At 40.6% G+C, this 24,871-nt stretch overlaps 1 protein-coding gene across 6 annotated transcripts in view; it reads left to right on the top strand.

The window, feature by feature from the left end:
• Positions 1 to 24,871, top strand: part of FAM13A (family with sequence similarity 13 member A) — a 340,103-nt gene that overhangs the window by 103,598 nt on the left and 211,634 nt on the right. For all 6 annotated transcript variants that reach the window (XR_009008361.1, XR_009008360.1, XM_057546846.1 and 3 more), the window contains one exon: positions 16,667 to 16,820. Coding sequence is in view for 4 of the 6 variants with exons in the window: in XM_057546846.1 (XP_057402829.1) it covers positions 16,667 to 16,820 (154 nt within the window). In the remaining 2 variants the exon portion in view is untranslated. The remainder of the gene's footprint in view (positions 1 to 16,666; positions 16,821 to 24,871) is intronic.

Raw genomic sequence — 24,871 nt, 5'->3', positions numbered from 1 at the left:
TATGGGTCTTGTTTTTGTATCCATTCAGCCAGTCTATGTCTTTTGGTTGGGGCATTTAATCCATTCACATTTAAGGTAATTATCGATATGTATGTTCCTATGACCATTTTCTTAATTGTTTTGGGTTTGTTTTTGTAGGTCCTTTTCTTCTCTTGTGTTTCCCACTTAGAGAAGTTCCTTTAGCATTTGTTGTAGAGCTGGTTTGGTGGTGCTGAATTCTCTTAGTTTTTGCTTGTCTGTAAAGCTTTTGATTTCTCCATCGAATCTGAATGAGATCCTTGCCGGGTAGAGTAATCTTGGTTGTAGGTTCTTCCCTTTCATCACTTTAAGTATATCATGCCACTCCCTTCTGGCTTGCAGAGTTTCTGCTGAGAAATCAGCTGTTAACCTTATGGGAGTTCCCTTGTATGTTATTTGTCGTTTTTCCCTTGCTGCTTTCAGTAATTTTTCTTTGTCTTTAATTTTTGCCACTTTGATTACTATGTGTCTCGGCGTGTTTCTCCTTGGGTTTATTCTGTATGGGACTCTCTGCGCTTCCTGGACTTGGGTGGCTATTTCCTTTCCCATGTTAGGGAAGTTTTCGACTATAATCTCTTCAAATATTTTCTCTGGTCCTTTCTCTCTCTCTTCTCCTTCTGGGACCCCTATAATGCGAATGTTGTTGCGTTTAATGTTGTCCCAGAGGTCTCTTAGGCTGTCTTCATTTCTTTTCATTCTTTTTTCTTTAGTCTGTTCTGCAGCAGTGAATTCCACCATTCTGTCTTCCAGGTCACTTATCCGTTCTTCTGCCTCAGTTATTCTGCTATTGATTCCTTCTAGTGTAGTTTTCATTTCAGTTATTGTATTGGTCATCTCTGTTTGTTCTTTAATTCTTCTAGGTCTTTGTTAATCATTTCTTGCATCTTCTCAATCTTTGCCTCCATTCTTATTCCGAGGTCCTGGATCATCTTCACTATCATTATTCTGAATTCTTTTTCTGGAAGGTTGCCTATCTCCACTTCATTTAGTTGTTTTTCTGGGGTTTTTTCTTGTTCCTTCATCTGGTACATAGCCCTCTGCCTTTTCATCTTCTCTGTCTTTCTGTAACTGTGGTTTTTGGACCACAGGCTGCAGGATTGTAGTTTTTCTTGCTTCTGTTGTCTGCCCTCTGGTGGTTGAGGCTATCTAAGAGGCTTGATGGGAGGCTCTGGTGGTGGGTAGAGCTGACTGTTGCTGTGGCGGTCAGAGCTCAGTAAAACCTTAATCCACTTGACTGTTGATGGGTGGGGCTGGGTTCCCTCCCTGTTGCTGTGGCGGTCAGAGCTCAGTAAAACCTTAATCCACTTGACTGTTGATGGGTGGGGCTGGGTTCCCTCCCTGTTGGTTGTTTTGCCTGAGGCAACCCAACACTGGAGCCTACCCGTGCTCTTTGGTGGCGTTAATGGCAGACTCTGGGAGGGCTCATGCCAAGGAGAACTTCCCAGGACCTCTGCTGCCAGTGTCCTTATCCCCACGGTGAAACAGAGCCACCACTTGCCTCGGCAGGAGACCCCCCAACACCAGCAGGTACGTCTGGTTCAGTCTCCCCCAGGGTCACTGCTCCTTCCCCTGGGTCCCGATGCATACATTACTTTGTGTGTGCCCTCCAAGAGTGGGGTCTCTGTTTCCCCCAGTCCTGTCACAGTCCTGCAATCAATTCCCACTAGACTTCAAAGTCTGATTCTCTAGGAATTCCTCCTCCTGTTGCCGGACCCCCAGGTTGGGAAGCCTGACGTGGGGCTCAGAACCTTCACTCCAGTGGGTGGACTTCTGTGGTATAAGTGTTCGCCAGTCTGTGAGTCACCCACCCAGCAGTTATGGGATTTGATTTCACTCTGATTGCGCCCCTCCTACCGTCTCACTGTGGCTTCTCCTCTGTCCTTGGACATGGGGTATCCTCCTTGGTGAAGTCCAGGGTCTTCCTGTCAATGATTGTCCAGCAGCCAGTTGTGATTCTGGAGCTCTCGCAAGAGGGAGTGAGTGCACGTCCTTCTACTCCGCCATCTTGGTTAATCTCCTACAGCTCCAGTTTTGGTGGAGTCTTCAGGGTTTTCTATATATGACATCATGTCATCTGCAAAGAGTGACAGTTTTACTTCATCTCTTCCAGTTTGAATGTCTTTTCTTTATTTTTCTTGCCTAATGGCTCTGGCTAGGACTTCCAATACTATGTTGAATAAAAGTGTTGAGAGTGGGCATCCTTTCTTGTTCCTGTTATTAGAGGAAAACCTTTCAGCTTTTCCCCATTGAGTATGATGTTAACTGCAGGCTTGTCATATATGGCAGTGGTCCCCAACCTTTTTGGCACCAGGGACTGGTTTCGTGGAAGACAGTTTTTCCATGGATGGGGGGGTGGTGGTTCAGGCGGTAATGCGAGCGATCGGGGGCGATGGGGAGCGGCACATGAAACTTTGCTTGCTCGCCCGCCGCTCACCTCCTGCTGTGCGGCCAAGTTCCAAACAGGAACTGGGGTTTGGGGACCCCTGATATATGGCCTATATTGTGGTACGTTCCCTCTATACCCAGTTTGATGTGAGCTTTTACTGTAAATGAATATTGAATTTTGTCAAATGCTTTTTCTGCATCTGTTGAAATGATCATATGATTTTTGTCTTTCATTCTGTTAATGACACATTATCACATTGATTTGCAGGTGTTGTACCATAGTGTACATTTAGTGGGACTAAATCCCATAGTGTATGATCCTTTTAATGCATTGTTGAATTTGGCTTGCTAATATTTTGTTGAAGATTTTTGCATTTATGTTAATCAAGGATATTGGCCTGTAATTTTTTTTCTTGTAGTGTCCTTGTCTGGTTGTGATATTGGGGTTACTAATAATTCTTTTGAATCACTAGTCTCTTAGATTTGAAGCTACAAGTCAAAGTTATAGTACTACTGGCTTTTAAACTAATAATTTTTTTGTATTTTAAGTGTATTAGTCTCTTAAATTAGGCAGAAAACAGAAAGTGTAGTTACAGACCATTGTTACAGCAACACAAGTTTTTATAATTCCCCATGTATTTACCTTTATTGAAATATTTATTTCTCCATTCAGCTTCAGTTTACTGCCTATTGTCCTTTCATTTCACTGTGCAGGATTCCCTTGAGCATTTCTTGCAGGACAGGGGTGTTGATCACTGACTCCCTCAGCTTTTGTTTATCTGGGAATATCTTAATTTCTCCCTCACTTTTGAAGGACATTTTTGCCACAGATATAATTATTGGTTGATAGTTTCTCTCTTTTAGCATTTTGAGTATATCAGTCTCTGGCCTCCAAAGTTTCTGATGAGAAATCTGTTGATAATCTAATTGAGGATCCCTTGTATGTGATGATTCACTTCTCTCTTTTCAAAGTTTGATTATAATGTGTCTTAGTGTAGATCTTTGAGTCCTTTGAGCTTCTTGGATATTCATACTCATATCTTTCATCTTGAAGTTTTCATTAATTATTTCTTCAGATATTTTCTCTGCCCTTTTCTCTTTCTCTTCTCCTTCTGGGACTCTTATGATGTGTAGGTTGGTACTTGCTGGTGTCCCACAGGTTCATTAGGTTCTGTTTGCTTTTCTTAGATCTTTTTTTCTTCCTTTTCCTCAGACTCAATAATTTCCACTGTCCTGTCTTCATGTTCACTGATTCTTTCTTCTGCCTGCTGAAATCTGTCTTTGAATCCTTCCAGTGAATTTCTCATTGCAATTACTGTACTTTTCATCTCCAGAATTTCTTTTGGCTTCCTTTTTGGGTTTTCTTTCTCTTTATTGATACTTCCATTTTGTTCACACATTATTTTCTTGACTTTTCGACATCTTCCTTTAGTTTTTTGAGCATCTTTAAGACAGTTGTTTTAAAGTCTTTATGTAGTATATCTTCCATCAAATCTTTTTCTAGGACAGTTTCTGTTGATTTATTTTTTCCCTGAATGAGCCATATTTTCCTGTCTCTGTATGCCTTGTGATTTTTTTGTTGAACAAAAGACATGTAAATCTAATAATGTAGTAACTCTGGAAATCAGATTTTCCTCCTTGCCTGGGGTATGCTGTTTTTAATGTTTTTTTTGATTGGTTTTGGTTTTGGTTTTAGTTTTTGATTTTGATTGCTGTAGACTGTTTTTGTACCAACATCAGCCTTAAGTATGAACTTAAGGTCTTCTCAGGTCTTTTTTGAGCCTTTCCCTGGGCATGCACAGTCACTTTCTAATTTTCCCCATATATGCGGTTGTTTTTGAATGTCCTAGTCTTGAATGTCTGACTCCCAAAAGAGGAAAAAGGAAAGAAGTCAAAGTGGCAGAAAAAAGGGTGTCAGCCCTTTAAATCCCCAAGAAGTCACTTCAGCTAAGAGGGAGGGGCTTTCAACAAGGGAGGGAGGTGCAACAGCAATGGCTGCCCACCTTTTTGCACCTCAGAAGCAGCAGTAAGCATTCAGAGCACAGCTCCCCAGTATTTGAACGACAGGGTCCTTTTTGCTTATCCTGGCTCCCACAAGCTGTGTGCAAGCTGCTCAAGGAACCTGAGAGTAGCTACCTGCCACATGGCTGGGGTGGGGGATGAGTGGCTACTGTGCTAAGAGCTAAAATTGACCAAAATTAATCACGGCTTACTGTCTGAGCCTTCCCTGGATGTTACTGAGTTCCAAAATATTTCATCAGACAAATTATGCTGGTGTAATTGTTATCTAGGTAGGGGGACAGATGTCTGGTGCTTCCTACTCCACTATCTTCCCAGAATCCTCTCCTTCCATTGTTTCTCATTTGTTTTGTCTTGGATATTTAAAAAGTGGTAAATTTAAAATTGACAAGCTTTTATGAATGGGAATAACCCTATGGCAGGAAGTTATAATTGCCACAGGTATCTCCAGCAGACTGCTGCAGAATTGATGCAAAAGGGCTTAAGTGATAGGATCCATGCATTCCTTAACTGAAGCTTTACCCTTACATCTGACTAAAGAAACATACTGTAATAAAAATGATTGAGAGTAAATGTATTATATAGAATACCTTGAATCTAATTTAGTTTCAGAATAAGCCTGAAGTGTCTGCTTTGTTAGAACAGATAACTGGCAACCTCTCAAAACTGGCTGTTATTCTGTGGTTGAGAAAGGCATCCTTAGAGGATGAAACTAAAGAGAGAAGTTATTTGCTTCAACACACCTAACATATATTGATGGAACAAACATAGGATAACAACAATAGATGTTCTGGTTCAAACAGGAAGAAATTCAAGATAAAAAAATAAAGTCGCTGGCTAATGACATTTGTGATATCCAGCCCAGCAAATGTTGCGGATCTGTTGACTAGGTCTCAAAGCCTGGGAATACTTCTCCATGCTTTTCAACTTCACCCTCTTGGTTCTTGGTTCTGCCCTCTGAGTCATCCTTCATTTTTGATGAAAGGCAGCACATTTGCAGCTGAGTAGCTTTATCAGCCTGCTTCCTGCCAATAGAATTTTGGAAATCTAATGGCCTCCTTTCATTTTGTACCCTTTTTGTCCCTTTCATTCCAAGTTGGCAGTGTTTCTGCTGAAATAAATTTCTCAAAAACTTACTAGTCTTCTGTGAATTTCACTGGGATTCACTCCAGTAGAAAAAAAGACACATTCCCCTCAGATCTTTCCAAGATAATCCTTTCTCTGTTTCAGGCTCGTGCTAAACTGGCTGATGGGCAGTGCCTTTACGTTCCTAGAGTCTCTCTGGTTTAATTGAAAGGATCTGTGAGACACACCCTTAATCACCTGAAAGGGACCTTTGTCTAACTGAATAGTCTGAGGTTTTGATCTTTCTGAGGTTTTAGCAAAAGGTTATATCGTCACAGTCTCAACCTTTTCTATGGAGCTTGCTTTCCTGACAGTGAATCTCTTAATTTCAGTGTCTTTTGCCATCTGTAGAGTCAACTTTTAAATCAAGTCCTATTTCCTTTTTACTTAAGTTTTAACCTCAGTTTCTCTCTCTCTCCCCTTCCCTCCCTCTTCCTCTCTCCCTCCTTCTCTCTTCCCTCTCCCTTCCTCTGTCTCTCTGTCTCTGTCTCTCTCTCACTCTCAGCTTTTACCATAAGTGGCAAGGAGAAATCAGGTGGTACTTTCAAAATATTGCTTGGAAATTTCTTGCACTGTATATACAAGCTTGTTGCTTACAAATGCTGCTTCCCACATAATGCAGGATACAATTTCACTAAGCTTTCTGCCAACAAAGCAAGGATCTCCCTTCCTCCAGTTTCCAATAACGTGTTTCTTATTTTCTTGTTACTGGGCACAATGCGTCCATCACTTGGGGTGCTTAGCCAAATGAAGACACCAAGTACTTTTGATTAAAGCAGAAGCATTTATTCCTTGTGACAAGTAAGGAGACAGGGAGATAGCTCTCAAAGCCTTGTCTCCCAGCACAGCAGGATCAGGGAAGTTTAAGCTATGGGTGCATGCATATTCATGAAGGGGCAAGTGTGATTTTCCATGTAGAGGTGGGGTTCCAGATGGGCTTGCACAGTGCGACAACATGCTCAAACACAGTTGCAGGTTCAGAAATAGTGGCAATCCCCCACCCTTGGGGTGGAGATTTTAGCTTTAAAATGAGGCAAAGGTCACTCTAGGTTGACAAAAGCCATCCAACTTCCACTGTAGGGGGGTGTGGGTTTGATCCCTGGTTGAGGCCAAAAAGTAAAAAAAAAAAAAAAAAAAAAAAAAAAGAATGTGCTTTAGGCTGATCTGTACCTTTGGAACAGAACCTGAGAGTCATTATGACTGATTTATTATCTTTGCTGTGGTTTCTTCTCCCTCCTGATAAGTCATTTGTTCCTGCATTCTTTGTTCTATTTAAAAATTGTTATTTACCGAGACCTATCCTTTGTTTCCATGTGAAGACCCAGGAGGCCATAATTCATCTTTTTCCAAGTCATCAGTAAACAGAACACGAAAGAGTTCTAAAATTCACGCTCTGGATCTCTACCTAAGTTTGTCTAGTGCGTGTTACCACTTCTCTCATTGCCTATTATTTTACTTCTGTAAGATATTATCATACTCTGGTTTGACCTCACCCCTTCCTTATTACTGCTTGGCCAGCACTTCTGAGCTCTCACCAGCAGTGTCCTTTTTTTGGGGGGGGGGCAGGGGGCACACTGCACGGCATGCAGGATCTTAGTTCCCCAACCAGGGATCGAGTCCATGCCCCCTGCAGTGAAAGCATGGATTCTTAACCACTGGACTGCCAGGGAAGTCCACCAGTGGTGTCCTTAAAATCCAGATGTCAACTAAAAATCTGTTGAAGGCATTTTAGGCTGTCTCTGTCATGCTACCCAAATTCTTCCTGTCTCCTCTCACTATCCAGTTCCAAAGACATTCCCACATTTTAGATATTTGTTAGAGCAGTAACCCACTTCCAGATACCAAACTCTGTACTAGTTTTCAATTGTTGTGTAACAGATCACCACAAATGTAGTGCCTTAAAACAACAAAAGTTTGCTATCTCATGCTTTCTGTGGCTTAGGTGTCCAGGCACAGCTTAGCTGGGTCCTCTGTCTCTGGTCTTACAAAGCTGAAATCAAGGTAACAGCTGGGCTGCATTTTCATAAGGAGGCTCAAGTTTGGAACAGAATCTGCTTTCAAGCTCATGAGTTGATGTTGGTAGACTCATTTCCTTGCAGCTGCATAAGGACCCCAGCTTCTTACTGGCTGTGACCTAGAGGCCTCAGGTACACATCAGTCTCCTGCCACGTGGCGGTCTCATGGGTCCTCTCCGAACATGGCAGCTTATTTCATCAAGACCAGCAGCAGAAACCACACTCCAGTCTGCTGAGATTATGTTACATTATATAAGACTCAATCATGGGAGTGACGTCATATGACCTTTGCCATAGTCTCTTGATCAGAGGCAAGTCACAGGTTCTGCCTACCCCCGAGGTGAGTACAGGAGTGTGACTCATTGTGAGTCACCTTAGGATATGTACCCCAAAGATGGTATAGTAGGATGAACAATATCCCCCAGAGATATCAAGTTATAATCCTTGGAAACTGTAAATACTACCCTATTTGGTGAAAAAGGGGGACTTTACGGTTGTAATTAAGATAGAGATCTTCAGATAAAGGGATTGTCTTAGATTATTTGAGTGGGTACTGAATGCAATCACATGTATTCTTATAGGAAGGGGGCAGAAGGGGATCGGACATGTACACAGAGGAGAAGGCCATGTGAACATGGAGTAGAGAGAAATTTAAGATGTCGGCCTTGATTGAAGATTGAAGTGGTGCAGCTACAGCCAAGTAATGCCGTAGCCATAATCTCCGCCTTGAGCCTCTGTGGCGTGTATGGCCTTGCTCACTTTAATTTCTGTCTGGTAATACTGCTGTTACTCTTCTGGCCTCCAGAACTGGGAGAGAATCAATTTCTGTCTCAAGCCACCCAATTTGTCACAGTTTTGTTGCATCAGCCGTAGGAAATGAATACAGATGGATATTAATTGATGCATCATTGTTACTTTTTTAATGCATTTCACTGATTACTCAGTCAGATTAAGTATCTTTTCATAAGATTCTTGACTGTCCAAGTGTTTTCTTCTGAGTTTTTCAATTTGTCTTTTGTCTCTTTTTTTAAAAAAGAAACAAAGAAAATTACTCAGTGTCTTATTGATTAGTAAAAATACTTTAGATACTCTGATTACTAATGCTATGTCAGTTGTCCATGTTACTGAAGAGATATTTCTTTTCTTCCAATCTATAGCTTGTCTTTCTACCTTATATAGAGTGTCTTCTGCGTTCAGAAGCTTTTTATACCTCTTTTATTTAATTATGGAAAATTTTAAACATACCCAAAAGAAGAGAGAATAGTATAATGCATCTTCAGTGTACATAATCTTCAACAATTATCAACATTTTTTCCCAGAATTATTTATCTTTTCCTTTAGATTGTGTGCCTTTTGTGCATTATCTAAAAAATATTTAAATAAAGACTGTGTTGCTGTTATTTGTGTAACTGAGTATTTCTGTCATGGTAAAACACTCATTCTTCCTGTGATAACACTTGTTCTTTCTAGCTTTTTCTTTTTTTTATAACATCTTTATTGGAGTATAATTGCTTTACAATGGTGTGTTAGTTTCTGCTTTATAACAAAGTAAATCAGCTATGCATATACATATATCTCCATATCTCCTCTATCTTGCATCTCCCTCCCATCCTCCCTATCCCACCCCTCTAGGTGGTCACAAAGCACCGAGCTGATCTTCCTGTGGTATGAAGTGGCTTCCCACTAGCTAGCTATTTTACATTTGGTAGTGTATATATGTCCATGCCACTCTCTCACTTCATCCCAGCCTACCCATCCCCCTCCCCGTGTCCTCAAGTCCATTCTCTACATCTGTGTCATTATTCCTGTCCTGCCCCTAGGTTCTTCAGAACCTTTTTTTTTTTTTTTAGATTCCATATATATGTGTTAGCATACGGTATTTGTTTTTCTCTTTCTGACTTACTTCACTCTGTATGACAGACTCTAACTCCATCCACCTCACTACAAATACCTCCATTTCATTTCTTTTTATGGCTGAGTAATATTCCATTGTATACATGTGCCACATCTTCTTTATCCATTCATCTGTCGATGGACACTTAGGTTGCTTCCAAGTCCTGGCTATTGTAAACAGAGCTGCAATGAACATTGTGGTACATGACTCTTTTTGAATTATGGTTTTCTCAGGGTATATGCCCAGTAGTGGGATTGCTGGGTGGTATGGTAGTTCTATTTTTAGTTTTTTAAGGAACCTCCATACTGTTCTCCATAGTGGCTGTATCAATTTACATTCCCACCAGCAGTGCAAGAGGGTTCCCTTTTCTCCACACCCTCTCCAGCATTTGTTGTTGGTAGCTTTTTGATGATGGCCATTCTGACTGGTGTGAGGTGATACCTCATTGTAGTTTTGATTTGCATTTCTCTAATGATTAGTGATGTTGAGCATCCTTTCATGTGTTTGTTGGCAATCTGTATATCTTCTTTGGAGAAATGTCTATTTTGGCCTTCTGCCAATTTTTAGATTAGATTGTTTTTTTTGATATTGAGCTGTATGAGCTGCTTATAAATTTTGGAGATTAATCCTTTGTCAGTTGCTTCATTTGCAAATATTTTCTCCCAGTCTGAGGGTTGTCTTTTCATCTTGTTTATGTTTTCCTTTGCTGTGCAAAAGCTTTTAAGTTTCATTAGGTCCCATTTGTTTATTTTTGTTTTTATTTCCATTATTCTAGGAGGTGGGTCAAAAAGGATCTTGCTGTGATGTATGTCATAGTGTTCTGCCTATGTTTTCCTCTAAGGGTTTTATAATGTCTGGCCTTACATTTAGGTCTTTAACCCATTTTGAGTTTATTTTTTTGTATGGTGTTAGGGAGTGTTCTAATTTCATTCTTTTACATGTAGCTGTCCAGTTTTCCCAGCACCACTTATTGAAGAGGCAGTCTTTTCTCCATTGTATATTCTTGCCTCCTTAATCAAAGATGAGGTGACCATATGTGCATGGGTTTATCTCTGGGCTTTCTCTCCTGTTCCATTGATCCATATTTCTGTTTTTGTGCCAGTACCATACTGTCTTGATTACTGTAGCTTTGTAGTATAATCTGAAGTCAGGGAGTCTGATTCCTCCAGCTCCGTTTTTCTTTCTCAAGATTGCTTTGGCTATTCGGGGTCTTTTGTTTTTCCATACAAATTGTGAAATTTTTGTTCTAGTTCTGTGAATAATAATGCCATTGGTAGTTTGATAGGGATTGCATTGAATCTGTAGATTGCTTTGGGTAGTATAGTCATTTTCACAATGTTGATGCTTCCAATCCAAGAACATGGTATATCTCTCCATCTGTTTGTATCATCTTTAATTTCTTACATCAGTGTCTTATAATTTTCTGCATACAGGTCTTTTGTCTCCTTAGGTAGGTGTATTCCTAGGTATTTTATTCTTTTTGTTGCAATGGTAAATGGAAGTGTTTCCTTAATTTCTCCTTCAGATTTTTCATCATTAGTGTGTAGGAATGCAAGAGATTTCTGTGCATTAATGTTGTATCCTGCTACTTTACCAAATTCATTGATTAGCTCTAGTAGTTTTCTGGTAGCATCTTTAGGATTCTCTATGTATAGTATTATGTCATCTGCAAACAGTGACAGCTTTACTTTTTCTTTTCCGATTTGGATTCCTTTTGTTTCTTTTTCTTCTCTGATTGCTGTGGCTAAAACTTCCAAAACTATGTTGAATAATAGTGGTGAGAGTGGACAACCTTGTCTTCTTCCTGATCTTAGAGGCAATGGTTTCAGTTTTTCACCATTGAGAGCGATGTTGGCTGTGGGTTTGTCATATGTGGCCTTTATTATGTTGAAGTAAGTTCCCTCTATGCCTACTTTCTGGAGTGTTTTTATCATAAATGGGTGTTGAATTTTGTCGAAAGCTTTCTCTGCATCAGTTGAGATGAACATATGGTTTTTCTCCTTCAATTTGTTAATATGGTTTATCACATTGATTAATTTGCGTGTATTGAAGAATTCTTGCATTCGTGGGGTAAAGCCCACTTCACCATGGTATATGATCCTTGTAATGTGCTGTTGGATTCAGTTTGCTAGTATTTTGTTGAGGATTTTTGCATCTATGTTCATCAGTGATATTGGCCTGTAGTTTTCTTTCTTTGTGACATCTTTGTCTGGTTTTGGTATCAGGGTGATGGTGGCCTTGTAGAATGAGTTTGGCAGTGTTCCTCCCTCTGCTATATTTTGGAAAAGTTTGAGAAGGATAGGTGTTAGCTCTTCTCTAAATGTTTGATAGAATTCACTGTGAAGCCATCTGGTCCTTGGCTTCTGTTTGTTGGAAGATTTTTAATCACAGTTTCAATTTCAGTGCTTGTGATTGGTCTGTTTATATTTTCTGTATCTTCCTGGTTCAGTCTCAGAAGGTTGTACGTTTCTAAGAATTTGTCCATTTCTTCCAGGTTGTCCATTTTATTGGCATAGAGTTGCTTCTAGTAATTTCTCATGATCCTTTGTATTTCTGCATTGCCAGTTGTTACTTCACCTTCTTCATTTCTAATTCTCTTGATTTCAGTCTTCTCCGTTTTTTCTTGATGAGTCTGGCTAAAGGTTTCTCACTTTTGTTTATCTTCTCAAAGAACCAGCTTTTAGTATTATTCATCTTTGCTTTTGTTTCCTTCATTTATTTTTGATCTGATCTTTATGATTTCTTTCCTTCTAACTTTGGGGTTTCTTAGTTTTTCTTTCTCTAATTGCTTTAGGTGTAAGTTTACGTTGTTAATTTGAGATGTTTTTTGTCTCTTGAGGTAGGATTGTATTGCTATAAACTTCCCTCTTAGACCTGCTTTTGCTGTATCCCATAGGTTTGGGGTCATCATGTTTTCATTGTCATTTGTTCCTAGGTATTTTTTGATTTTCTCTTTGATTTCTTCAGTGATCTCTTGGTTATTTAGTAGTGTATTGTTTAGCCTCCATGTGTTTGTATTTTTTACCAACTTTTTCCTGTTACTGATAACTAGTCTCATAGTGTTGTGGTCAGAAGAGGTACTTGGTAAGATTTCAATTTTGTTAAATTTACCAAGGCTTGATTTGTGACCCAAGATATGATCTATCCTGGAGAATGTTCCATGAGCACTTGAGAAGAAAGTGTAATCTGCTGTTTTTGGATGGAATGTCCTGTAAATATCAATTAAATATCAATTAAGTCCATCTTGTTTAGTGTATCATTTAAAGCTTGTGTTTCCTTATTTATTTTCATTTTGGATGATCTGTCCATTGGTGAAAGTGGGGTGTTAAAGTCCCCTACTATGATTGTGTTACTGTCTATTTCCCCTTTTATGGCTGTTAGCATTTGCCATATGTATTGAGGTACTCCTATGTTGGGTGCATAAATATTTAAAATTGTTATATCTTCTTCTTGGATTGATCCCTTGATCATTATGTAGTGTCCTTCTTTGTCTCTTATATAGTCTTTATTTTAAAGACCATTTTGTCTGCTATGAGAATTGCTACTCCAGCTTTCTTTTGATTTCCATTTGCATGGAATATCTTTTTCCACCCCCTCACTTTCAGTCTGTATGTGTCCCTAGGTCTGAAGTCGATCTCTTGTAGACAGCATATATACGGGTCTTGTTTTTGTATCCATTCAGCCAGTCTATGTCTTATGGTTAGTGCATTTAATCCATTTACATTTAAGGTAGTTATCAGTATGTATGTTCCTATTATTGTTTTCTTAATTGTTTTGGGTTTGTCATTGTAGGTCTTTTCCTTCTCTTGTGTTTCCTACCTAGAGAAGTTCCTTTAGCATTTGTTTTAAAGCTGGTTTGGTGGTGCTGTATTCTCTTAGCTTTTGCTTGTCTGTAAAGGTTTTAATTTCTCCGTTGAATCTGAATGAGATCCTTGCTGGGTGGAGTAATGTTGGTTGTAGGTTTTCCCCTTTCATCACTTTAAATATGTCCTGCCACTCCCTTCTGGCTTGCAGAGTTTCTGCTGGAAGATCAGCTGTTAACCTTACGGCAATTCCCTTGTATGTTATTTGCTGTTTTTCCCTTGCTGCTTTTAATATTTTTTCTTGGTATTGAATGTTTGATAGTTTGATTAATATGTGTCTTGGCATGTTTCTCCTTGGATTTATCCTGTATGGGACTCTCTGCACTTCCTGGACCTGATTGACTATTTCCTTTCCCATATTAGGGAAGTTTTCAACTATCATTTCTTCAAATATTTTCTGTCCCTTTCTTTTTCTCTTCTTCTGCTGGGACCCCTATAATTCGAATGTTTGTGCGTTTAATGTTGTCCCAGAGGTCTCTGAGACTGTCCTCAATTCTTTTCATTCTTTTTTCTTTATTCTGCTCTGCGGTAGTTATTTCCACTATTTTATCTTCCAGGTCACTTATGTGTTCTTCTGCCTCAGTTATTCTGCTATTGAATCCTTCTAGAGAATTTTTAATTTCATTTATTGTGTTGTTCATCATTGTTTGTTTGCTCTTTAGTTCTTCTAGGTCCTTGTTAAATGTTTCTTGTATATTCTCCATTCTATTTCCAAGATTTTGGATCATCTTTACTATCATTACTCTGAATTCGTTTTCAGGTAGACTGCCTGTATCCTCTTCATTTGTTTGGTCTGATGGGGTTTTACTTTGTTCCTTCATCTGCTGTGTGTTTCCTCTGTCTTCTCATTTTGCTTAACTTACTGTGTTTGGGGTCTCCTTTTCGCAGGCTGCAGGTTCGTAGTTCCCATTGTTTTTGGTGTCTCCCCCCAGTGGCTAAGGTTGGTTCAGTGGGTTGTGTAGGCTTCCTGGTGGAGGGGACTAGTGCCTGTGTTCTGGTGGATGAGGCTGGATCTTGTCTTTCTGGTGGGGAGCACCACGTCCGGTGTGTTTTGGGGTGTCTGATTTTAGGCAACCTCTGTGCTAATGGGTGGGGTTGGGTTGCTGTCTTGCTCATTGTTTGGCATAGGGTGTCTAGCATTGTAGCTTGCTGGTCGTTTAGTGAGCTGAGTCTTAGCGTTGAGATGGAGATCTCTGGGAGAGCTTTTGCTGTTTGATATTACATGGAGCCAGGAGGTCTCTGGTGGACCAATGTCCTGAACTTGGCTCTCCCACACAGAGGCTCAGGCCTGACACCTGGTTGACGACCATGTCAGCCACATGGCTCAGAAGAAAAGGGAGAAGAAAAGGAAGAAAGAAAAAAATAAAATAAGATAGTTATTAAAATAAAAATAAATGTTATTAAAAATAAAGAAATTTTTAAAGTAATACAAAAATGGAAAGAAAGAAGAGAGCCACCAAACCAAAAAACAAATCCACCAATGATAAGAAGCGTTAAAAACTCTACTAAAAAAAAAAAAAAGAAAAAGGACAGACAGAACCCTAGGACAAGTAGTAAAAGCAAAGCTGTACAGGCAAAATCGCACAAAGAAGCATACACATACACACTCACAAAAAGAGAAATAGGTAAATAATATATATATATATATATATATATATATATTAAAAGAAAAAAAAGGAAGAGAGCAACCAAATCAGTAACCAAATCTGCCAGTGATAATAAACTCTAAATACTAAACTAAGATAAACCTAAGACCAGAAACAAATTAGGTGCCGAAAGCAAACCCCAAGCCTACGGTTGCTCCCAAAGTCCACCTCCTGAATTTCTGATGATTCGTTGTATGCTCAGGTATTCCACAGATGCAGGGTACATCAAGTTGACTGTGAAGATTTAATCCGCTGCTTCTGAGGCTGCTGGGAGAGATTTCCCTTTCTCTTTGCACGCACAGCTCCCGGGGTTCAGCTTTGGATTTGGACCCGTCTCTGAGTGTAGGTCGCCTGAGGGCGTGTGTTCTTTGCGCAGACAGGACGGGGTTAAAGGAGCAGCTGCTTCGGGGGCTCTGGCTCACTCAGGCGGGGGGAAGGAGCGGTACAGAGGAGGCGGGGCGAGCCTGCGGCGTCAGAGGCGTCGTGACGTTGCAGTAGCCCGAGGCGCGCAGTGCGTTCTCCCGGGGAAGTTGTCCCCGGATCCCGGGACCCTGGCCGTGGCGGGCTGCACAGGCTCCCGGGAGGGGCGGTGTGGAGAGTGACCTGGGCTCGCACACAGGCTTCTTGGTAGCGGCAGCAGCAGCCTTAGCATCTCATGCCCGTCTCTGGGGTCCGTGCTGACAGCCGCGGCTCGCGCGCGTCTCTGGAGCTCGTTTAGGCGGCGCTCTGAATCCCCTCTCCTCGCGCACCAGGAAACAAAGAGGTAAGAAAAAGTCTCCTGCCTCTTCGGCAGCTGCAGACTTTTCCCGGACTCCCTCCCGGCTCGCCGTGGCGCACTAACCCCTTCAGGCTGTGTTCACGCCGCCAACCCCAGTCCTCTCCCTGCGATCCGACCGAAGCCCGAGCCTCAGCTCCCAGCCCCGCCCGCCCCGGCGGCTGAGCAGACAAGCCTCTCGGGCTGGTGGGTGCTGGTCGGCACTGATCCTCCGTGCGGGAATCTCTCGGCTTTGCCCTCCGCTCCCCTGTGGCTGCGCTCTCCTCCGTGGCTCCGAAGCTTCCCCCCTCCGCCACCCGCCGTCTCCGCCTGCGAAGGGGCTCCTAGTGTGTGGACACCTTTCCTCCTTCACGGCTCCCTCCCACTGGTGCAGATCCCGTCCCTATTCTTTTGTCTCTGTTGTTTCTATTTTCTTTTGCCCTCCCCAGGTATGTGGGGAGTTTCTTGCCTTTTGGGAGGTCTGAGGTCTTCTGCCAGCGTTCAGTAGGCATTCTGTAGGGGTTGTTCCACATGCAGATGTATTTCTGCTGTATTTGTGGGGAGGAAGGTGATCTCCCCGTCTTACTCGTCTGCCATCTTGGAGGTCTCTCTCTAGCTTTTACTTTTTTATAAATGTTACTTTATGTGTAGCAATTTCTAATATGTATAAAGCATTACTGATTGCACGCATGTTAACCTGTACCCTCTTCCTAAACAACATGTACTTTTCTTACTCAGCACAAGTTATTAATTCAGATCTTGGTAACTTGCCAGTTGTCCCAGCAACATCCTGTGTGTCACCATAGAACTTATTAAAAATCCCATGTGTATTTATAAGAAGGCTGATCAATCATTCAGGAAAGGTCAAAGTATAAGTCTGAGTCAGCTGTGCTGGCAATTGTGTTTTTACAAAGTAATTCCTCTCAATTTGTTTCCCTTATTTCTAGTGTGCCTCCTGGGCTTGAAGGCATGAAAGAGCAAGACCTCTGCAACAAGATAATGGCTAAAATATTAGAAAATTATAATACCCTGTTTGAAGTGGAGTATGTGGAAAATGATAACCAGAGGTGTGAAAACCTAACAAGGCTTATCATAGTAAAAGTAAGTAACTTTGGTGGTTAATTTTCAGTATTGCTGTATTTTTAATGGAAGATATTTTATTTAATCATTCTCTGTTACAAAAATTCCTTATGGATATACCTTCAGATTATTATTCCTATGTTGAATTCTTTTTACAAAATCTATTGTTTGTATCAAGTGTTTGTTAAACTGATATATATTCTTCTAAGATTGGAGAATAATTGTGGATTGATGTTTCCTTGCTGCTATAAAATCATCTCAAAAGCACTTACATGAGCCCAGAGATATGGTCAATTGGGTGCACCACCTTTTTATAGAAGCCTGGTGTTAATAGCAGGGATACGTGCTTAGGTCTGTGTCCAGAAGTGTTAGCTTACCAAGTAGACTGCGGATTCCTGAAGAAAGTATTACTATGTCTTTTTGTCTCTCTTGTTCCTGGCACACTTCCAAGTTCAACTAGAGACTGTAAGTCTCATATGTGCGGTCCTTGGTAACTGTCACCAGTAAAGGGGAGTAGTTTTAAAACCTATAAAGGAATCTTGACAATACTATCTAAATCTTTTTATCATTGGCTGATAATTTATAACATATCTTTTACACATTAGGTTAATGCATGTAGTTCTCTAAAGATTTACAACTGAGAGTCAGAGGGTAAACATCCAAACCAAGTCCTTCAGGTAACGACTAGAGGGAAGGCATCTTATTTCTTTCTCATTCATATTGAGGTAAATCTTGATGGAACTGATATGGGAGGTTCCCTCAGGAGGTTTCCTGAGACTTATCACATTTACAGACCACACTATACTCTTGTTGATTCATATGGCACTTTGGGCACTGAAGGGCTATTTTCATTTCTTCTTCCAGTTGAGGCATGACATTGAAGAAGAAATGAAAGGTAAGGGGTATCGTGTAGCACCCAACCGAAACAGCAAAAGACCGAAATGAGGTTTTCTGAACTAGGGCTCATGTGTGAATACAACAGACTCCGTATAGGGGATAGCGTGCGTATGAGAGGAATGCATTGGACAAGAATCTTGCCAACCTGATAAAGAGAACTTTAAACTGAAATCTGAGGAAAAAGAAGAACAATGCTCAGATAAAATGAGCTACTTTGGAGAATATCAAGTGTAGCATAAAGTGGAGGTAATGTTGTAGCTGAGAAAATATCAGTGATTCACAGAGAATATTAAAAAAATATAACTTTTATCAGTTTTGCTATGAAAAATTAAAATAGTTTTCTAAATAGAAAAAAATCTACCTTAAATATGTTTATCTGACTCCTATAGTGCTTTGCAAAGGGTCTCTTTTTAAAATATTAAAAAGTGACTGACTTTGTTTCAGCTGTATCACGGATAAACACTTTTTAACACATACCTTTTAACTAGGGCTGATAAGATAATATGGTAAACCTAAAATAGAATGAAAATAGATAAATATGATCTCCTAAGCAAGACAGACTTGCTGAGATACAGATAATCACTAGAATACACCAACAGGAGCTTACATGCTGTACAAATAAAATAACACCTGTTGAGATCTTTGGAAGAGTGCCCTGCATGGAAATCCTTGAGCTACTAGGTTTAAGCATGAGAGTACAAGATACATAAACTGAAAACACTGAGGGAGTCAAATACAGATATCTTAGGTGGATGAATATGACTGCTCCTCTCCTAATGCAAGTTTCAAACCTGGCAGATAAATGTCATAATTGGAAACTCCATGTCTATACTCTGAAGCATCATTCTGTTAAAGCAGAATATTTAATGCGTTTTTTTACTGATCTTGCTGATAGTCTTACCTCTGAGACGGTAAATAATGCAACAAGGAAGCATGGTTTTCTGGATCTAATTATAACCAATAAGGATAGAATGGAAGTTATGGAAATTAGTTTAATGGGATGTACCAGGGCCATTTTAAGGTCCATAACAATAAAGAATGTGCTAGCCGTGGTTAGATATGTAAACCTGGACATTGTTTAGAAAGCAGATTTTTCTAAAATTCCAAAGATCGTAGAAACATTAGATATAAGCCAAAAGGAAGCTAGAATGAAAAGGGATTGGGAGGTTCACAATGATATCATTAACATACTGAAAAATAGGAAGAATGGAAGAGCAGCTAAGAAAAACAAGGTATCATTCTCATGAGCTCAGCTTTTAGAAGGATGTATACAAAAAGAGTAAACAGGCACAGAACAAGTGATAAATACACTACAGTGACAGAGACTCGAAATATCTGAGCTGAGAATAATCTGAGTCTCATAAAAAGTACTGAGACAGAGGAAAGGGCTTTTAAAGGGAAAAAGTACTAAACCTATCCACTGACACACCTCTGTGTGCCCCAGTGTAGGAGCCAAAGTGTTGGATGACATTCTCATGATACCCTTGTGGGCTAAATGAAAATTGGGGACCCAGACAAATACAAATTTGGTTGCATTTGGACCAGGATGAAGAACTTTGACCAGAGTGTTGGAACATAGATTGCTGTTCAGTTCAGGGGAGGTCTCTACATGTGTTTGTGTCATTCTCAGTATTTTAAGCATTGGCTTGAACGAGCACATACTTAGCACTTTTGTGAGTGAAATAAAGCTGGAAGAATAGGTCAGATACTGGATGGCTGGATATGTAGACCAACAAAATGGTGTGTGTGTGCATATAGCTCTTTCCCTATTCTTTCTTGCTTTAAAAAAAACCCAAAAACCCAGTTTTATTTGGGTCTGCAGCAGTGTGCTTAGGTCAGATGGGCCCCAACAGATGGAAGAGTCATAAATGGTCTATAATACTACCCTCTTTTGTCAGTGATTGACTTAAAGGTCGGCTGTGACACAGTTTGGGCCAAGGAGATGTAAGGGAAAGTGTGCTGGGGGCAGAGGGCTGTGGGAAATATTTTCATTCCTGATTACCAAAAAGAGAATGATTTAAGAGATCGGAGCTGTGGTTGCCTCTGGGTGGAGTTGGGGGTGGCAGCAGTGGTGATGACTGATGAAGAAAGTACCCCAGGGAGCCCTCTGGGGTGATGAAAATGTTCTCAATAGGGAAGTGGGTTATATGGGTGTATGCATTTGTCGAAACTCTTTCAACTGTACACCTAAAATTTATGCATTTTACTGTATGTAAATTATTATTTAAATTTTAATTAAAAAGAAAGAGAGTAGGCCTCTGGGTCAACATGCCCCTGCTCCCATCCTGCTTTCAGAGGTTCTCATGTGAAAGCAGAATGTGGGGCGCTGCCACCATCACCTTTTGCCCTTGATGAATGTACCACTGACACACTGAGGTTGGCAGCCAAAGTAGGAAAAAGACTCAGTTCCTCATCGTTGCTCATCTGCTGAGCCAACCCTCAACACGCATACCTCTGGACTTTTAGTTATGAGAGGGAAATAAATGTCGTCATAGGATAAACTACTTTTAGTGCAGTAGTCTGTTTCTTGCAACAAAAGCATCACGTCTGATGGAATCAGTATAATTGGAAAGTCCTGTACTTAGATTCATGGCCAAGAGGAGACCAAAATTAATTAATAATAGTTCAATTAAAATATGCATGGATTTTAGTTAACTTCTAACACGGTATGAAATGTCACTGTGATGTGATTGCCAAAAAAACAAAAAACAAAATAAAACAAAAAACCGCAGATTGATTCACTGAGTATACTGAGTAATATTTAGAATAAAGAACGTATGTCTCCCTACACTTGGTGTAGATCAGGCAGCATCTATAGCATCAGATCTGATTCTGAGTACTGTGTTCACCCTCTCCTGACAATCACCACTGGTCGTCACTTATTCTCACTAAATATGTATCTGCCTGGGTGACTGTCTTTTACTTCAGTTCCCATACTGCTGATGACTTCTAAATCGTAACTCCTAGCCTCGACCTATCGGAAGAGCAATAGAGCCATATTTCTCACTACCCTTGAAAAACCATATGGTGCCTGAAATTGCTCACGCCCACAACATCATCTCCAAAATTTTGTCTACGTTCTACCCTCTCCAACCTTAGTTTGCCGGCCACCGGTCTGCCAAGCTGGAAGCCTTAGTTTGCCCTTAACTCCTCCTCCTTTACCATTCCCGCTGGCACTCACATTCTGCCTTAGACATCTCTCTTGAAACGGGTGTCTTGTGTCCACCCCACCCCCCAATGCTTTAGATTAGGCCCTTATTACAGCCAACACAGTTTCAAACTGTTCTCCCACCTCTAGACTTGCCCTCTCTCCATCTCCTTTCTACCAGTGATACAATGATGTTCCCCCAAAACAAACCTGATCATAGCATAGTCTTAAGTAAGCAAACTGTTTACTGTTATTGTTTTGCTCTCCCCCACTTTTGCTGACAATATACAATCAAAACTTACTTACTTGGAATTTAGGCCCTTTGTACTCTGTCCGCAAGCCAAACATTCCCCGTTAAATGCTTGAATGAATTTTGAATTGTTCTTATCTTCTTCCTATTTCTCTGGCCTCTCTTCCATCTCCTTTGAGGTCTCTTCCTTCTGAGTCAGAATTAAACATTATTTCCTACGTTCATTCTTAGGCTTTCAGTCTAGAGCTCTCCCTGGCCAACCATACGTCTATATCTAACTACCTAATGCTCACCTGTACCTGCATGTCCTGTGGATTGTCTCATCATCTTTCCTTGCCCTTGAAGATCTGAATGCTCCATTTGAATTCTGGGGCATAATGAATGGCCCGTCCATCCACACAGTCACTCCAGGTTGATGTCCATCAATCACTAAAACCTGTTCATTCTGCTGCTTAAGTATCTCATAAATCTCTCCCACATTCACTGGTGCTTCCTCATAGCCTCTCGTCCAGGCAGGAGAATTCTACACCTGGCCCATTATCACATGCACCTGGTGACCCAGACTGAGTCAGAAAACTCAAGGCAGGGCTCCAAAACCTGTATTTTAAAAGGCTTCCTTGGAAATTGGTTCAAGATGGCGGAGTAGAAGGACATGCTCTCACTCCTTTTTTCGAGAACACCAAAATCACAACTAGCTGCTGAACAATCATCGACAGGAAAACACTGGAACTCACCAAAAAAGCCACCCCACATACAAAGACAAAGGAGAAGCCGCAATGAGACGGTAGGAGGGGCGCTATCACAATAAAATCAAATCCCATAACTGCTGGGTGGGTGACTCACAAACTGGAGAACACTTATACCACAGAAGCCCACCCACTAGAGTGAAGGTTCTGAGCCCCACGTCAGGCTCCCCAACCTGGGGGTCTGACAACGGGAGGAGGAATTCCTAGAGAATCAGACTTTGAAGGCTAGCGGGATTTGATTGCAGGACTTAAGCAAGACTGGGGGAAACAGAGACTCCACTCTTGGAGGGCACACACAAAGTAGTGTTCCCATCGGGACCCAGGGGAAGGAGCAGTGACCCCATAGGAGACTGAACCAGACCTACCTGCTGGTGTTGGAGGGTCTCCCATGGAGGCGGGGGCTGGCTGTGGCTCACCGTGGGGACAAGGACACTGGCAGCAGAAGTTCTGGGAAGTACTCCTTGGCGTGAGCCCTCCCAGAGTCTGCCATTAGCCCCACCAAAGAGCTGGGTAGGCTCCAGTGTTGGGTTGCCTCAGGCCAAACAACCAACAGGGAGGGAACCCAGCCCCACCCATCAGGAGATAAGCGGATTAAAGTTTTACTGAGCTCTGCCCACCAGAGCAACAGCCAGCTCTACCCACCACCAGTCCCTCCCATCAGGAAACTTCCACAAGCCTCTTAGATAGCGTCATCCACCAGAGAGCAGACAGCAGAAGGAAGAAGAACTACAATCCTGCAGCCTATGGAGCAAAAACCACATTCACAGAAAAATAGACAAGATGAAAAGGCAGAGGACTATATACCAGATGAAGAAACAAGATAAAACCCCAGAAAAACAACTTAATGAAGTGGAGATAGGCAACCTTCCAGAAAAAGAATTCAGAATAATGATAGTGAAGATGATCCAGGACCTCGGAAAAAGAATAGAGGCAAAGATTGAGAAGATGCAAGAAATGTTTAACAAAGACCTAGAAGAATTAAAGAACAAACAAACAGAGATGAACAATACAATAACTGAAAATAAAACTACACTAGAAGGAATGAATAGCAGAATAACTGAGGCAGAAAAACGGATAAGTGACCTGGAAGACAGAATGCTGGAATTCACTGCTCCAGAAAAAAATAAAGAAAAAAATAAAGAAATGAAGACAGCATAAGAGACCTCTGGGACAACATTAAACACACCAACATTCGCATTATAGGGGTCCCAGAAGGAGAAAAGAGAGAGAAAGGACCCGAGAAAATATTTGAAGAGATTATAGTTGCAAACTTCCCTAACATGGAAAAGGAAATAGCCACCCAAATCCAGGAAGCGCAGAGATTCCCATACAGGAAAAACCCAAGGAGAAAAACGCTGAGACACATAGTAATCAAATTGGCAAAAATTAAAGACAAAAATTATTGGAAGCGGCAAGAGAAAAATGACAAATAACATACAAGGGAACTCCCATAAGGTTAACACCTGATTTTTCAGCAGAAACTCTAGAAGCCAGAAGGGAGTGGCATGATATATTTTAAGTGATGAAAGGGAAGAACCTACAACCAAGATTACTCTACCCAGCAAGGATCTCATTCAGATTCAATGGAGAAATCAAAAGTTTTACAGACAAGCAAAAGCTAAGAGAATTCAGCACCACCAAACCAGCTCTACAACAAATGCTAAAGGAACTTCTCTAAGTGGGAAACACAAGAGAAGAAAAGGACCTACAAAAACAAACCCAAAACAATTAAGAAAATGGTAACAGGAACATACATATCGATAACTACCTTAAACGTGAATGGATTAAATGCTCCAACCAAAAGACACAGGCTCCCTAAATGGATACAAAAAGAAGACCCGTATATATGATGTCTACAAGAGAACCACTTCAGACCTAGGGACACATACAGACTGAAAGTGAAGGGATGGAAAAAGATATTCCATGCAAATGGAAATCAAAAGAAAGATGGAGTAGCAATATTCATATCAGATAAAATAGACTTTAAAATAAAGAATGTTACAAGAGACAAGGAAGGACACTATATAATGATCAAGGGATCAATCCAAGAAGAAGATATAAAAATTATAAATATATGTGCACCCAACATAGGAGCACCTCAATACGTATGGTAACTGCTAACAGCTATAAAAGAGGAAATCGACAGTAACACAACAATAGTGGGGGACTTTAACACCTCACACCAATGGACAGATCATGCAAACAGAAAATTAATAAGGAAACAAGCTTTAAATGACACAATAGACCAGATAGATTTAATTGATATTTATAGGACATTCCATCCCCAAACAGCAGATTACACTTTCTTCTCAAGTGCGCATGGAACATTCTCCAGGATAGATCACATTTTGGGTCACAAATCAAGCCTCGGTAAATTGAAGAAAACTGAAATCATATCAAGCATCTTTTCTGACCACAACGCCATGAGATTAGAAATCAATTACAGGGGAAAAAACGTAAAAAAAACACAAACACATGGAGGCTAAACAATACGTTACTAATTAACCAAGAGATCACTGAAGAAATCAAAGGGGAAACCAAAAAATACCTAGAAACAAATGACAATGGAGACACGATGACCCAAAACCTATGGGATGCAGCAGAAGTTCTAAGAGGGAAGTTTATAGCAATACAAGCCTACCTCAAGAAACAGGAAACATCTCGAATAAACAACCTAACCTTGCACCTAAAGCAATTAGAGAGAGAAGAACAAAAAAAAACCCCAAAGTTAGCAGAAGGAAAGAAATCATAAAGATCAGATCAGAAATAAATGAAAAAGAAATAAAGGAAACAATAGCAAAGATCAATAAAACTAAAAGCTGGTTCTTTGAGAAGATAAACAAAATTGATAAACCATTAGCCAGACTCATCACGAAAAAAAGGGAGAAGACTCAAATCAATAGAATTAGAAATGAAAAAGGAGAAGTAACAACTGACACTGCAGAAATACAAAGGATCATGAGAGATTACTACAAGCAACTCTATGCCAATAAAATGGACAACCTGGAAGAAATGGACAAATTCTTAGAAA

The sequence above is a fragment of the Balaenoptera acutorostrata genome, chromosome 5 (assembly GCF_949987535.1).
Source record: "Balaenoptera acutorostrata chromosome 5, mBalAcu1.1, whole genome shotgun sequence".
Taxonomy (NCBI): Eukaryota; Metazoa; Chordata; class Mammalia; order Artiodactyla; family Balaenopteridae; genus Balaenoptera; species Balaenoptera acutorostrata.
Note: the sequence above shows the minus strand (reverse complement) of the source record. Positions and strands in the feature narration are given on the sequence as shown.